The 17108-nt window shown below is 38.0% G+C and overlaps 1 protein-coding gene across 1 annotated transcript in view; it reads right to left on the reverse strand.

The window, feature by feature from the left end:
• diaph2 (diaphanous-related formin 2) overlaps window positions 1–17108 on the reverse strand; it is a 559427-nt gene that overhangs the window by 508405 nt on the left and 33914 nt on the right. Inside the window, exons 3-4 of the mRNA XM_056270265.1 lie at window positions 8464–8496; window positions 6590–6766 (exon numbers count right to left, since the gene is read on the reverse strand). Coding sequence (XP_056126240.1) covers window positions 6590–6766; window positions 8464–8496 — 210 coding nt within the window. The remainder of the gene's footprint in view (window positions 1–6589; window positions 6767–8463; window positions 8497–17108) is intronic.

Below are 17108 nucleotides of genomic sequence, written 5' to 3' on the forward strand. Positions count from 1 at the left end.
GCTTGGCAAGAGTAATATCAACTCAAATAGGATATTGTATATTATTGTATGTATATTTAAATGAATTGAATAAGCACAGCACAATCACAAATCAAACAGCGCGTTAATTGCCGTCTCTGCGCGTCTCCGTCTCAGCAACCAGTTCTAATAGCCTATAATCAACTAAGATTCATATACATTAATTACTACATGATGTGTTATTTAAATGTTTTACACTTCGTATGATGTCCCATAGGAACCTGAGACTCGCGCTTAGGACATGACAGTTCTCCGTTACGGACGTGACCGCTCTGGGAAAGCGGCACTAAAGACTGCTTTAAAACTTTCACAGAGACCTCAAACAGAAAGCACAAAGCCTTTCTTTAAAGTGAATTTCGTTTTGTATTAATTGTATCTTAATTTTAATCAATGTTTCATCAACCAATTGCCTGGATTTAATAAATAAGAAGTAAATATAGAAGACAATAATCACGACACGGAGGCGCCGGCGCATGAACTGGAGCTCGTCTCATAAATGAACCGAAACTCAGGTAGCCTATAAGTAAAAGGTAGCCTACTTGCCTCACAGACCTGAAAAAAATATATATAGAAAGCTTTTAAACAGAACAATTCAAAACGAAAGAAAACAGACTGCTCTTATGTAATGCGTATGAAATATGCATTTCTCTCTGGCGCGTTCACTACTGCAAAGATCGCAGTCAGCATCGTCAACTTCATCTTTGCAGCCGACACACACAAAAACACTTGTTTATTAATAAAAATTAAAATGTCTCCTTGCTATATTTGACATATTCATAATCATTACTTTTACCGGTTCTTTGTGACAGCTTTTAGGTGCTTTATTGGCAGCGCCACCATTACATGTTACATGAACGTGTCACACCGCGTCACCGCACCCCCAAAAGAATCGAGGTTTGTATTGAATTGTGCGTCAAAAATCGTGATACGAACCGAATCGTGGGTTTGGTGTATCGTTACACAGCCCTATCAAATATAGTAACGCATTTTTTGGCGGTAACGGTAACGGCGTTATTAAGATGGGAATAGTAATCAATTAGATCACTGCAAGTGACTGAAAAGTGAGCAGACATATGCGCTGAATTAGAGACAGTAAAGGCGAGTGGGTCCAATATCATTGGTCTTAAAAAGTGGGTGGGTCTTGTCCCACCCATATACAATGGTTCCGACGCCCATGTAATTAATACAACTGCATGTAAACTGAAGTTTAGCTAATTGCATTTAATATAAATTTAGAGTTATTTTTTGAACATTTTAAAGGCCCACTGAAGAAAATCATCCACATTTTCAGAATCTGACTTAGGATCGACTCGATACTAGCCGGGATTTCCCCATGCGGCTTTTGCGCAGCGCGATTTTTTTCACGTTGCTAGGCAGTCTGGATACCATGGACCAGATTTTCGCCTCAGCGAGGGGACCAATCACAGAACAGGGAGAGTAGCAAGACGATGACGACGTCTATGCGACACACCGAAGCAGTTTGTTTATACCTATGGAACAAACATGGCAGCAGATGCGAAGTTACCTTTCGATGCAGCATTAGATACATACGCCATCGTGTACACATAAATCTCTGACCCGTCGTCTTCTTCCTCGTCTAATTTCTGTCGCTCTACATACGTCATCTGGTATAATTGAAACGATTGGCTACGTACAGGCGCATTTGATAGACATTCGTAGCACCCAATAAACGGCTCTGGGCATTCATAAACCACGCCTCAAATACGAGAAAATGAACATGTGGTTCCCTGACCGTAAACACCAATTGTAAACACCGTTAATAATGTTGTCGGTTTTACCATATCGGGTTAGCCTGGCTAACGTCAGACTACGTCTCATTGAGATTGAGACGTGGTCTGACGTTAGCCAGGCTAACCCGATATGGTAAAACCGACATTATTAACCCTCTGGGGACCAAGGTGTTTTTGGGGTCCTTGAGATGTTTTGACATGCCCTGACATTTGTGTTTTTTTCAGTTGCTTATAAACATATTACTGGTACAGGTGAAATTACACTCTATTTAGCACAAACAGGGCTACCATAATATGTAAGCAACATGTATGTACATGTTTGTATTTGAGAGAATATTGTTTATGCATGTTTATTGATAAAACTAAAAATTAAACTTTCTGAAATAAGGCCAAAAAACACATACTAAATATGTGTCCACAAGACTTTTGACTAATGGAAGTTGTGGCCTAGAGTATTTGCTTCAAAATGATCTGAAAATCATCCTTTCTAATCATTCACATAACACCATAGATTGCTTTAAATTGTGAAAAACATTTTTTTTTTTTTGAAAGGCAATATGCGAATGGGCGTGAACGGCCCAACCCCCTCATGTATAATTAGGTGATTCTCACCTGAGAAGACAAAGATGCATTCATTTCATTCAGGTGTGTCACAAGAAAGAATGCAAGGAAAATATATATATATATATATATACACACACAGACATATATATATATATATATATATATATCAGGGTTTCCGTTGTCCGGTAATTACCGGACATTGGCCGGGAAAAAAATGAAATGTCCGACAAAATTAAATCTCTCCGGTCAAATTGTCAGATTAAAATGGCCTAATAATCCCGCCCCCCTAACACAATCTGAATTTGAGAATAAGCCTAAAATGTATAAAGCAAAAATACACTGACCGATCAGAAGGATTATTTGCCATTTTACAAGCATTGAGTCTGCGGACACCGCTCCTCTTATCAATGCCGTAAGCCTGCGACGTGAAGCCCTCGCCGTCATGACAGCGCTCCGTGGAGGATTGCATTTCTCCACAGCCTGCGCAGTCCTCATATGTGATTTCAACGAAATGTATCCATTAGGGATGCTAATTTCGGTTAATTTTCCCGACCAACCGCCGCTCGTTAATCGATTATTAACCGTTAACTGATAAGATTATAATATTGAATTGGCATTAAATAAAAATAAAATTGACGCGTATCTGTGACCCGTTAAAAATACCAAAAAAAAATTTTTTATCAAAGGGTTTATTTTAACGTGCAAAGAGCAAACAGCAGCATAGAGAACAGATCAACAACAGAACCTGGATTCAGATCAAATTTTCACGGACCTGCAGCATTTCTGAGTGGCCAACACTAAATATATATTTTTAACTTAAATAATTAAAAAATTAAGATGACAAAAAGAAAACACTGAATCCGTTTGAACGAAGCTTTCAAAAACCGGCAATTTTTTCCCGTTAGACTAAGATTTTTCGTTAAATAAAAATAGCAGCCCTTCCTCAATCCACACCGAGATGTTTTTATCTCGACGCGGACGCGCTTGGAAAAAACGCATTATGAGCACGCATTCCGCGCACCTACATTTGAAATAACGAACTTGAGCGCGCAAAAGACGCAATATGTGAAGTCATTTTTTAAGTTACATAGCCTGCCTCCAGTTTTCCTCAACTTGACTAATTAAGGTGCGATATTTGACCGGCATATCATCAAAATGTCCGTAAAACGAAAACTCTGCCGGACACTTTGACCGGCACCATTTTTTTCTAGCGGAAACTCTGATATATATATATATAAAATCAAAATATAAATGAAAGTCAAAAGCACATTTTTAGTCATACATGGAAACAAATCCTGTTCAAATAGGTTATCCCTTGTGTTCTGTTCGAATTCTGTGTACTCCCCTTATGGAGCGGGTCAAATTGACCCTAATTGGATTCAATACAATTCCTCAAAAATCACACTATGAAAAACAACAAAGATTTAGATACAAACTGTAAACTTTTAATATCAGCATTTGTCAAACATTACAAAAACATTATATCTGAAAATATGATTTATGAAAATGTTTTTAATTTTTTTTCCTTTTTTTTTTTTTTTTTTTACATTTTATGCTTTGAACATCGTAACTAAACAACAACAAAATTGCTGTATAATGAAAATTTTTCATTTTCCTAAGTTAACTTTCCCTAGTTTCCTAAGACCTATTTTCCTAGTTTCATTATTCACTCACTGGGAAGTGAGAAACCAAACATAACAAAAACATACATCAAATAAATGTTTTTTTATTTATTTTTTGGCTCTGTGAATCTGCCTTTGAAAATCCTACATAAAAGTTTTTGGTTAAAAGCTAGGTATTTTAGATATTTTGAATATTGAAATGAGAGCTTATTTTACTATCTGTGTCTGAGAAAGATTTTCATCTGTAATTTGCAAATAATTCTAAACACTGATTTTAGCTTTTTCAAGTGGGTTTGGTTAGGGTTAGAGCACTTTTAGATGCACTTGCACGTTAGAACTGGAGTTGAAGTGCCCTGACATACAGAAAATAAATGTTTTTATTTTGTGTCTGTACAGTTGCTTTTGAATGGCTGCCTATGAGGGTCAAATTGACCCGCGAACATCACGAACGTAACAGTAATTTTGTTTGTATATGTCAAAACACATCAGCATGTTGAAACTTTGCATGCATGTTCATCATGATAAATGAGAAAAAGTCACAAAATATCAAGAAAAAAAACATAAGTTAACCAGTATTTCCAACAACTTGAAAATCGAAACAGGTCAAATTGACCCGCAACATAACACAAGGGTTATATGGGCCATTCAATAGAATTGGTTCAAAGTTAGAGTTGGAAACATCTTGAAAAGAAAATTGTCTTTCTCCATAAATCTCTTATAAAGTATTATTTTTTAAAGTATGCCAATACATTTTTTATTATACATATTTCAAAGTTAAGGATTCATTATTTTGATATAGCCTAGCTGGAACAAACACTATAACAGTTGATAAGTTTATTTTTGACAAAACATACTATATATTTAACATATGAGCAGAAACTGCTAACAAAAGCTTATTTGATGTCTATTTTAGAGTTAAAACTTTATAATCGATCCTAAACTAGTCAAACACACACACACACACAAAAACATGATTCAAATTTAAACAGTAGGCTATTTTTGCGTTTACAGACACTAAACGTTATTCTATATCGCGATTAGAACAAACCACAAGAATAAAACACTTACAGTTCAGCTCGCTCCTCGAAGTGAAAATAAACCAGCACTTGTTCTGAGGTAGGTAAATGTCCCAGGATTATTCCTCACAGCCGCGCCAAACAACAGTACATTAATCTGACTAAATAAAGTGTGTTTACAGAGTTTGTATTGGCGTTTTACATGTCTCAATGTGTTGCTTCAGATCATTAGCGTTTAAATAGCGCGCGCTCTCCGTGGGCGTCACATTAGGAAAATAATGAGCTGAGAGAACGATAATGAGAATGGCTGACACATCTCTCTTTTTATATAGATTACATAAACAGGGAATATTTATTTTAGTTTTAAATTAGATAATTCAAAAGTACAAACTTAAATGATCATAAACATATATTGCTCATGTCTGGGTGAATAGTATTAGCTGAGTTTTTTTTAAGTTTAGAGACGTGCTCCAGAAAAAAAGTTCACGGACACGGAGAGGCAGAACGCACACCCTGTTTATTTTCTTTATTTTACAAAAGCACAATATTTTATTTCGATTGTAGGTGGGCACATAAAAAAGTAGACATTTAACAGTTTTTTTAAAATATGTTTCATAACTCTGTATGACCAGAAATGATGGAGTAGTTTAAGTCTATTTTTCTGCTATGTGAAAAAAATTTGCCAAAACGCAGAGGGTTAACGGTGTTTACAATTGCTAAAGCCTTGGAAGCTAAAGCTCACGATTGTGGTGGCGTTATATTTCCGAAACACGCTTGAGGTGTTTGGCCAATCACAATGCACTGGGTCTGCTAGCAAATCAGAGCCCTATGAGCTTTTCAGAAGGAGGATCTTTGTAGAAACCAGTGTGTTTCAGATAGATTGGGAATAGAGGAGTTGCAATAATATACAGCATGTGAAAAATAATGTGCTTTTGAGCATTAAAGCATATTAACCTATTCTATTACACCTGATGAACTTAAAATAGCATCATGACCCCTTTAATGTTTTTCTACAGAAACTTACATGCCATGTATTTATTTTAACTTTAAAAGTAACATTGAATAAAACAATCAATACAATAATTAAGTACTTTACGTGTGCTTTAATATGCAAGTCAGCACATCAAAAGAAGTGTACTTCAATGCAGTAGGCAAAAGATTAATAAAACATAATGATTTAAAATGTCCTATGAAGTAAAACTTTAAATTTGGCATTATTGCAAAGTGCACATGTAGTATTACAAGTGTACTATCCCCCAAAGTGACCCTTTAAGCGTGTTAAGAAACACAGTCATGAAAGTGTACTCTCTTCAAGTACACTGAAATGGCCTTTTTAATCAATATTATATTATCTGCAAGTACTGCGGATATTATAATGAATGAAGTGAATGCTTGGACAAAATTTTTTTAAACTTAAGCTAAATCCTTGCTAAACTCATTTTATGTTGCTGGCAAAGTGTGTAAGTGGTATAATGTCACAGAGAAAATGGTTTTGATGGCCTAATTGACACGCTTAACATGAGCTCCACACTTTGATATGCATCATTGATAAAGGGCGTCTGAGGTCATACAGTGCCTGGGGCACAGTGCAGATCACAGGATGAGAAAACAAACTCACCATCATTTTCTCAAACAAGTCGATGATCTCTTTCTCTGACAGGTTCATTGAGCGCTCGTCGAAAAAAGGCTGGGGCACAGGCAGCTCGGTCTGGTTGGAGATGGGGTCTGTGGGGTGCTGGATAAGAGGCTTCTCCTTCTTCGTGCCTTGCTTTCGAAAACTGGTGATTCTGTCACGCTGGAGAGACAAATAACTAAGTAAATAACTGGTGCATATGTCAGATCAAATAAATAAATAAATAAACAGCACATATATCTGACAGTGGAAATGCCTTCTGAATAACTTTTGTGACCCTGTGACATCCCCTGAGTGCAGTTTTCTGCCCTCTATTGGTGTATTTCCCATTAAGAAAGGAAGTTTTAGGAGAGGCATATCAATGGGTTTGTCTGTTTTTCTAAAAAAAAAAAAACTTAAAAAAAACAGCTAGTAGGCTTTAAATATGCTGGTTGGTTGCAGAGGGAAGAAAATTCTCATTTGAATTAAATTTGATTGGACAAAAATCTGTAAAGTGCAACACGAGTCATCATTATTGTTGTTCAGTTTTCCCTGTAGATACTGTAAATTTGAAATGCATATACACTACAGTTCAAAAATTTCGAGTATTTTAAAAATATATATATAATTCAGAAAGAATGCATTAAATTTATCAAAAGTGACAGTAAATACATTGTTGTGAAATATTTGTATTGGAAATAAATTATGTTCTTTTGGATCTTCTATTAAATAAAAAAATTCTGTAAAAAGTATCATGGTTTCCACAAGACTACAACTGTTTCAACATTGGAAGAGGAGAAGGAGAAAGAGAAGGAAGGAGGAAAAGGAGAATTTCCTGAGCACCAAATCAGAATTTTAGAATGATTTCTGAAGGATCACATGACACTGAAGACTGGAGTAACAATGCTGAAAATTCAGCTTTGCTATAAAAAATTACATACAGTAATGTATTATTTAAAATATAATTGTAATATTTCACAATATTACTGTTTTTACTGTATTGTTGATTAAAAAAAATCAACATTTGAGAGTACACTAGCAAATAAATAGCCTTAAAGCTACTAAACAGACTAAACAAACAAAACTCTCCTTTTGATTTCATAGGGTTCTTTAAGTTAATACAAAATTGTTTGGTTAATTATTAGAAAGTTTTAAAATATGATTCAAGGTTTCATGTTTGACTCACCTGCTTACCTCACCTGTTACTTCACCTTTCCAAACTGTACTTTTTAAAGCACAGGGCTGATATTACCTGTGTCATCTTTCCACTTGTTAATGTTCACATTACATTCATAATGAATACAAAGACAATGTCACAGACAGCTTTATGGACTACATTAGATGGCAAGACGTGACTACGGTGTGTTTTAGGTTTCTATCTAATTTGAAAGAGATGCGAGCGGCTTCTGCCAGCGTTCCAGTCATGGGTTACTGGCTCAGGGAAAGTGAAATCAAACCATGCACAAGTCACTGTTAGTCTGTCATTGAAAACATGGAGGGAACATGCATGGATGAAATCCAAATGAATGAAATAAAAGAATCAAACACACTCTGTTGTAAAATGCAAGTGTTCAAGGAGAGACCAAAGTCAAACTGAAGACAAGGGTCTGGCAAATTATCATGAATGATTACATCAAGTTGCCATGTGTCTGCTTGAACTCCAGCTTGCTGATCTGGAGTGAACTTTAGACTGATTGATTATGACAGACCTGATGACAGGGTGATAAAAAAAAAACAGTTTTTCTGTGCTTTTTTGTCTTTGATCTCTCTCTGTCGATCACTTCACTTTAACAACTCGGAGTCATGGCGAAGATGAGAAAAAGAACAAAAACATACGAGAAAAAGAAAGACACGCAAAATAAAAGAAACAGACACCTTACCATGTCATCAGCCAATGTTTTTATGTGTATGTTCTGTTGAAGGGAAGGGACAATAAGTGAGGGCAAATGAAAACACTGCTGTGTGTTTGTGCAAGTGAGAACCCATTAACACATGCATTAAATGACAGATTATGCACACACAAAAAAAACCTTATGAGATCATAAGCAAACAACCAACTGCAGGCAGTAATGAGAAGTCAAACCCACTGCTGTACAAGTCTGCATGAGTAACTTAAATAATTAAAACAAACATAAACTAAACTCTGTTACATGTATTGGAGTCTGTTCATTTGTATCACAAACTAGTCTGTTTATATGACAGCAGGACTTATGAAGATGAATTATTTTAAATATGTCACTTCACATCAACCAGTATTCCAAAAGTAAAATAGCAGAAATAAAGCTTTAATGAGCAAGAACTATAAACAGACACATTCTGCCCTGTATCACAGCAGAGACAAGGATCTTTGGTCCTAGTCCCTCTCCTTTCAGCTCCATGTGTTCTTTCCTTCTGACTGATCAAATGACTGACTACATTTTGGTCAATGACAAATAAAATAGTATTTTTAAAAAACAAATCTTTCCATAAATTATGTAATGCACATTTTTGAGTCAGGAACAATGCTTTAAAGTTTCGATTGTTAAATAACATTTCAACGCGTTTAAATTTATCTTTTTATCTTTTTTTTTTTTTTGTCATGTGGTACAACCAAATATTTGCAAACATATATTCCTAATTGTATTTATAAGTGAAATCTTAGAAAAGTAACCCGTAGAGTGTCTACAGTGCCTAACACACTATTATTTTGTGTTGTGTATTTTATTCATACTCATTAATAATTATAGCATTCTAGTATCTTTAGCATCCGATTTTACTTTTAAAGAAAGAAAAATAATCATACAAGTAAAGCAGTAAATGCATTTAATACAATAACTATTCACAATCTAGTTTTCAGGCATTTGTTCACTTTGACCTAATATTTGTTAGATTAAATCAAGATTTTACATGGTTGCACCATCTGATGAATATCAGATGTGCCATCTGACAACATTAATAATGACAGGGAATATGCTGAATACTGGATTTTTATTTTTCATTTAAATTACATATAAAAAAAATAAAATACAAATAAGAGTGTTTTAGTCAACAGTCTCTATTGAAGTAAAAGTAGTAAATTGATCAAAAACAGAATAAATCACATCACATTCAGAATGTAGGAACTGGAATGGTCTACAGTGCAATAGATTGGTCAGATACACTGTAATAGATCGTCATTGAATTACAACAAAGTCATGTTTTACATTGATACAAAAAAAGAAGTTCAGTAGTTGACGATTTCACTTTGTAAACACAATATAATACATGCACGTGATGTCACCGTTTTCACAAATTCCGCATCTTTGTTGTTTAACCAGACATGGTAACGGTATCTTTTTCAAAAACTATACGAACGAGCTAGTGCAGAGTTAAAAAGAGAATAGTAGAGGACCACTGTGGCTTTTTTGGTAAAGATGGTGGACCAAAGTAGTCTTGCTGGTTGAGCTAATCCATCAACATTATAGTGATACCAAAACATTGGCAATCCATGCTGGTTATGAGCATCCAAAACCCAACACATCCTGGTCTATGCAGCAGGGAGTGCTGAATCTCACCGTGAGTTCTGCTCTTAATGAAGCAACCCATTAGATACATCTTTAAACCTGATCAGTCTGACTATATTGACCTCAAACACAATAAAAAAAAAAAAAAAAACTTCTCCTCTCTGCCTTCACTCACTGCCTAACAGATGTGCTTTATCTTTTTGGCAACAGCAGTGATAGCCGTTTATGAGATGGAGCACACAGGGGTAGAGATGGGTCTCCATATGCCGTGCAGAGCCGGATGAGTGTTAACGAGCAGAGCTCTGTGGAGAAGCTGCCATAAAGCAGAACTTCCCGCAGGTTTCCTAACTCTACTGTTAATCTCTCAGCCCCCCGGTCCTGCGTTTACCCAGACATTACAGCACTGCCCCAGGGTTGCAGGCTGTACACAGTTTTTGCAACAGTTGTGATGGAATGGGAGGTTTGATGTGAATGGAGGTGTGTCAAGGACTCAAGGGAGTGAATCATATATTACAATACACTAACCTTTATTAACAAAGAATGTTTAATGCTTTAAAGGGGTCATAAAGAGTTTGGTTTAAAGCCCAAACCAAACTTGCCAGCAAAGACTTTCATGGAAAGATATTGTTAAAATAATAATGACTGTGTAGGGATTATTGTATTACAGATCCAACAGCCCGAAGTGGCTTCATAGTGTAAGGCCCTGTATAACACGGATGTGCATTTGTTATTGAAAGTAATTAAAATCTTAAAATCTAATTAAAAACCATTTAACAACTTTGCATAATTGTGTTTTGACTCTAGGGTTGGTCATTAATATTGCAGCTCGACAACACATCAGACAGTCAACAGGGCCAAATATTGCATTATGATTTAACAACACTCCTTCAGGGCAACAGAACTTTATTAAATTCTTTATCAAAATAAAGCTTTATTCATTACAGAAAACTCCCAAACCCCCACAATAGCGAAATTAATGCAGCCCCCAGCACCTACATAAACAGCGACATAAATTACAGTTGCACAGGCCTAAGTAGTTCTGTAATGTGTTGACCTAAGTAAACTCTTAAGTTAGCTAATTGGAAACACTCGAGAGGAGAGAACAGCCTCGTTTTGGTTAGAGAGCACTAAATATAAGGATTACTTGACAGTAGAAGTGCAAATGGTGCTATTACGTGTTCCTCCACTAGGTGGCACACACCAATCAAAACATAGCCTACACTTGGTCAATCAATGTTTTACAAAAGCAAATAGAGCCATTGAATGGACTTTGAAACATGTCCAAAAAGTGAAGTAGTTTCTAGCTAACACCATCTGCTTTGTTGGCCATTCTTACATTGGGAAAACAACCAGAGGACGAGGATAGCAACAAAAAGCTGTTTCCTTTCTGGGAAATCGGGTTATTTTAATTGGTCTTAATTGTACTCAAACAATGGATCGCTTGAAACAAACAGTTATTGGTAATTTGCAGTCACTTCGTCTCAAGAATGGAGCATTCAGTGGCCGACAGCTCTTCTCGTTCACACTGTTCACACACAGGGATGTTTTAATTAAATACAGAGCTGGAAAGAGTGTGTCAAACCCTCTAATAGACGTACACAACTATCAGGATAGAATTCACAAAACTAGAAACGAGATATTAAAAAGAATGGGTAACTAAATGGTCATAAGCCTTGGTGATGCAGATAATCCTGCAGTACAGTAAAGCCCAGAAAATTCTTGATTAAATATCAGCACTGTTCTTGTACTGAGTGCTCACAAAAGCTTTGACCAATACCCTGCTAGAATCAACACTGATTGTTGGTTGTATTTGCCCAGAGAGTGAGACCACAGGCCAACAGGATGCCAAACAATAGCCTGATGGGAAGAGAGACAATGGTAATAGGACAAAGGGGTGGTTATGGTACACAAATAATGTTGAATCGTTTTGTAAATAAACGCATAATGATTTAAGGATTGGTGACTATTTAAAAACAACATACAAACTTATGCCAAAACTACACCAATCAACCTGTTGAAAGGACTGTGCATCTATCCCTGATGAGATAATTTAATTCATTTCAAATGAAATATGCCATCTGACTACTATAAATGAAAAATTGAATTATTTACTAAACATTAGTGTCTATCAAATTGCTGTTGTCACTAAGAACACCACCATACCTGTGATGTGCACAACATATGGCTATCACATGAGTTATCAGCTGATAGTTTTTAAATTTGTATCATTTGATATTGGATATATATTAGCAAATCTCAAAATAATTTTGCATTTTTAATACTGTAAATTCTGATGTTGTGATGCCTAGATTCACTTGTAGGATTTAAAACTATTGATTTTAATTTTGTAGTGTAATATTTATGTAGTGCTTTATACAACAATAGTTCATAGAAACCACATCTGTCACTCCATAAAGAACAAAATCAAAACACCATGAAAGTATCATGCACTATACAGGCTAAATAGATTTATCTTAGGGTGTATTCACACCTGCCTTGTTTGGTTCGATTGAATCGAACTCTAGTTCGTTTCCCCCCTTGGTGCGGACCTTTTGGGCAGGTGTGAATACAGCAATCGAACTCGGGTGCGGACCAAACAACCGAACCGAGACCCAGCTGAAGAGGTGGTCTCGGTACGGTTCCAAACGAACTCTGGTACGGTTCGTTTACGGTGTGAACATGAACCGACCCAATTGCAAGAAAGCACTGCGCCTTTGAGTTAACAGGCTTCCGTAGTCGGAGATTTTGGCATAATAGTTTGTGTTATTGTTGTTCAATGGCGAAAGAGAATTCCATTCCGGCGCGCTGTCTGGCCACACGATACTGTTGCGCGTCTTTCTGCGCGTCGTGTGTGTGCATCATTGGAATGGAATGAATAAATGAGTTTGTGCATCAGGACATTCACATACAAAATGTTCTCTTTAGTCTAATCGCGCATAGATGCAAAAAAAAGCTTTTGCAGTTCATATAATGTAACGATAGTTAAAATACAAGGATGACGCTGCGTTAAGCAGTATATACAATAAGAATCTCATTATTTGAATGTGTGAACATAGCCCCTCTCTATGAATGAAAACTTTATACCTTATCCGTCTTCTGCGCAGTTTCTTCATATTGCGTTTGTACAGAATAACACAAAATTAGTCAAATAACAAATATTGCAGTACGAAATACCTCCTTGCTGAGCCTTTTTTGCACTTCCTGATTTCCCTATATGAGAATCCTTGTCCAATGAATGGACGACCTTAGCACACGTGTGGTTTTGTTGACAAAAAAATAAATGTATTTGGTCCGGACCAAAGCAAGTGAACTATCGGACTTTCCTGGTGTGAATACACCCTTACATACAATGATGTCAATGTCAGAGGAAGATGCTACCAAAACATCGTATGGAGCAGCTGGAGCCTCAGTCTCTTTTGGCTTGCTCACTGGGGTATTTAAAACATTAAGACGGGCTGTGTTCGAAATCCCCTCCCTACATCCTCATTATTCCCAACATTACTCCACTATAGTCCACTTGAAAGAGTGAATGAAAACGAGTGAGTAAATTCGGACACTGAGTGCGCCGGAAGGGCTGCCAGCCACTTTTGCATAGTTTGTGCTTGCTGTTTAATAACCATTTGAAACTTAGCAAACTGGCAGCTCCAGCAGTAAGATAAAAAAGATTTATCTTGAACTCCGTCATGGAAACTAGCATGTATAAAACTTAGACCCCATTTACACCTGGTATTAAAATGCGATCTGTATCCAGATAAGCTATCCAGATAATAAAAAACGCATGTTAATGCAACGTGTAAATACGTTGTGATCGGATTGTGATCAGATCTGCCTGACCACATCTGGAGGTAGTCTGGCTCACATTGTGTTCGGATCTTTACTAGGTGTAAACGCAATCCGTACGACGTGATGGCATTCGTACCTGCCAAACGTCATCCTCTGCCCGCGAAAACCACACCCCTCAGAAGTAACGTTAAGCTAAACATCTACAGAGACCGGTTCACTGTCGTAGCATTGACAGTAGCCGCAAAAACAACAGCTGCAAACAGGGTCTGTCGTCTTTTCTGTTTGCTCCTAATAGAAAAACGTTGAAAATGACCCCTACCGCGACAGAGAAAAAGTAGAAACAGGCGGTACAGTAATAGCATCTCTAACGATCCTACACCTGCCATGTTGACAAACTACAGCTGATTTCCCGCCACCTCAGTGCTCACGCACAGGTGTCACTAGAGGACAGAGATCCGAACTCAATGTGGATAACGAGAACGCATTAAAAATACAACGTGTAAACGCAAAGGTAAGATCAGAACACTTATTATCCGGATAACTTATCTGGATACAGATCGCATTTTAATACCAGGTGTAAATGGGGTCTTAGTTAAACAATTCAATAATCAAGTAAAAAGGAATTTATACTAGGGGTGTGACGATAACCGCATCACCGCAATATCGCGTTAATGAGATGCCTACCGCGGTGTGAGGTCATCACCGCACTTTTTTTTTCTGCTGAAAGTTCTTTGTACTTTTACTTCGTTACGTTGGGCGACGTTCTTCTCGTTACTTTATTTTAATGCAATACATGTTGTTAAATGTGTAGTTTATTCCAAGCGCGCTGTATCTTTTTTTATGGGCATGAGCGATGCTCAATTCACAAATGAATCACTCTATTGAGTCGATTCTAAAGACTTCATCAAACAAGTTGGCTGATCTGTCTAAATCGGTTCGCGAATCAGTTTGAATGATCTGTTCAGTTTCCTGCACGCACTGAATCGTCTGAAGCGCTTTAATTCACACTCGACTCGGAGTCGTAACAGGAAGATTTAAGAACATCAAGAGCGTTGGATGAAGTGGCCGTGGACCTACAGTACAGTCTAGTGAAAGCAAATCGGCAAATCTATCATATTGTTTGCCAGCGATGAAGATCTTTATTAGTTGAACATCTTCGTAAGCTGTCTGTGAATGAATGATTCCACAGGACGATACAATCGATTTTAGGGATGCACGATGATATCGGGACAACATCGGTATCGGCCGATAAAAGCTTAAAATGACCATCATCGGCATCGGCCGATATGAATATTTCTGCCGATGAGCCTTGCCGATAGGGTGGCGTGTTTCCTATGCGCACCTGACGCGAACGAAGCATGAGCGCCAGCAACTTAAACTTCCAACTAGGGGTGTGCGTCTCACGGTTTTTGATCGTGGACGATTAAAATGTCTCCACGATCTGCTTTTGAAGAAAAATCATAGTATCGTGCATTCTATCAGTTCAATTCTGGCGCCTTCATCTCAACATACTGTACAACGCGACGTACATTCACATCACATCACATGTAAACGCAGAGGTAGAGTTACACTCACGGTCACGGGACACCGCAATTCACAAAAGTTCATTATTTGCATGTGAGTCAAAGTCTTGCTAGGTAAACATGTCATTCACGTGCTGATGCGCTGTTCTAACATCCGCTTTTCTGAGCGCGTACACCCGACGCTCACAGGAACTAAAAGCCTGTCACAGAGTCTGCATACTGGACTAATCTTTCGAGTCTTATTGCGCTGATACTGTCAAATACACACACGGTTTACATAAACAAAGTTGGTTATGTCTAAAGTGAAAGCAAACAGAGAAAATCTGCTTGTCAAATGCGTGTATATTAGACGCGTCGCGTGCAGTTCTTAAAGAGACAGTATAATATGCTGCCGCTTGTCCTTAAAGAGATACTGCACCCAGAAATAAAAATTATGTCATTATTTACTCACTCTAATGTTGTTCCAAACCTGTATTCATTTCTTTCTTGTGCTTAAATATACTATGGAAGTCACTGAAGTACAGCAACTGTTTGGTTAGCCACATTCTTCCAAATAACTTTTATAATTTCAACAGAAGAAAGAAACGTACTCGGTTACTAACGTAACCTCGGTTCTCTCTAGAGAGGGAACGAGTACTGCGTAATAGCTTACGCTAGGGGAAAAACTCTTTTCCGCGAGATATTGAAGCCAAAAATTATCCTTAATTTTTTATTAATGTAAAACGCTTTGCAGCAGCAAGCAGACATAGGCGAAACAGCTCGCGCGCCTATTGGTTGCTCTGCACCAAATGCAGCAGCCTATCGAGAGAGACTCTGCGTGACGTAATGACCAATGGGGGCAATTCGCGCCCATATCGTCACGTCCCGCCAGAAGGGGCGTGGTCTCACCCTATAAATATGCTCGTTAGGCTGATACAAGCTGGTTTTTATCACTGAAGCGAACCAGAGCGTATTCCAAGCACGGCAAGATACGCAGTACTCGTTCCCTCTCTAGAGAGAACCGAGGTTACGTTAGTAACCGAGTACGTTCTCTTACGAGAGTATCTCTCGTACTGCGTAATAGCTTACGCTAGGGGAACACAATGCAACACGCCGTGCGTACAGGGATCCAACACCAAAGTCCCGGGGGCCGAAGCCCAGGGCTCATGTAGTGCATAATCACCATAAACTCACATAGAGTGTAGGAAGAGAGGCTGGAAGCGTCATTCCCTATAAAAAAGCACCCAGCGGGGCTATCATATGACAATAAAACGCACAGCCAGGGTGAAAGCATTCAGCCTGATCTGGGTGGCCATACGTGTGTCAACACTCATGGGGCTGCAGTAAACTCAGCATCTGGGCCGCACAGCGGGGCAGATAGCACTGAATTTTAGACCGCCAAAAGCTTAGCATGTAAGGCGGGTACCTCCAGGTTATAGTATTTTATAAATGTAGACGGCGAGGCCCAGCCCGCGGCCGTACAGATATCTTGCAGGGAAACCCCGCTCGACCATGCCCACGAAGAGGCCACGCCTCTCGTGGAGTGCGCCCTGACACCCAAGGGGCACTGTAGGCCCTTCGCAGAGTAAGCGAGCGCAATGGCATCCACTATCCATCTGGATAGGCTCTGTTTTGAGGCGGCGAGTCCCTTGGAACGCCCGCCAAACAAAACAAAAAGCTGCTCCGTCTGTCTGAAAACAGAAGAGCGTGACACATAAGCTCTCAATGCCCTGACGGGGCAAAGGAGACTCGCATCCT

The sequence above is a fragment of the Rhinichthys klamathensis genome, unplaced genomic scaffold, assembly GCF_029890125.1.
Source record: "Rhinichthys klamathensis goyatoka isolate OS25496 unplaced genomic scaffold, OSU_Roscu_1.1 h1tg000301l_1, whole genome shotgun sequence".
Taxonomy (NCBI): Eukaryota; Metazoa; Chordata; class Actinopteri; order Cypriniformes; family Leuciscidae; genus Rhinichthys; species Rhinichthys klamathensis.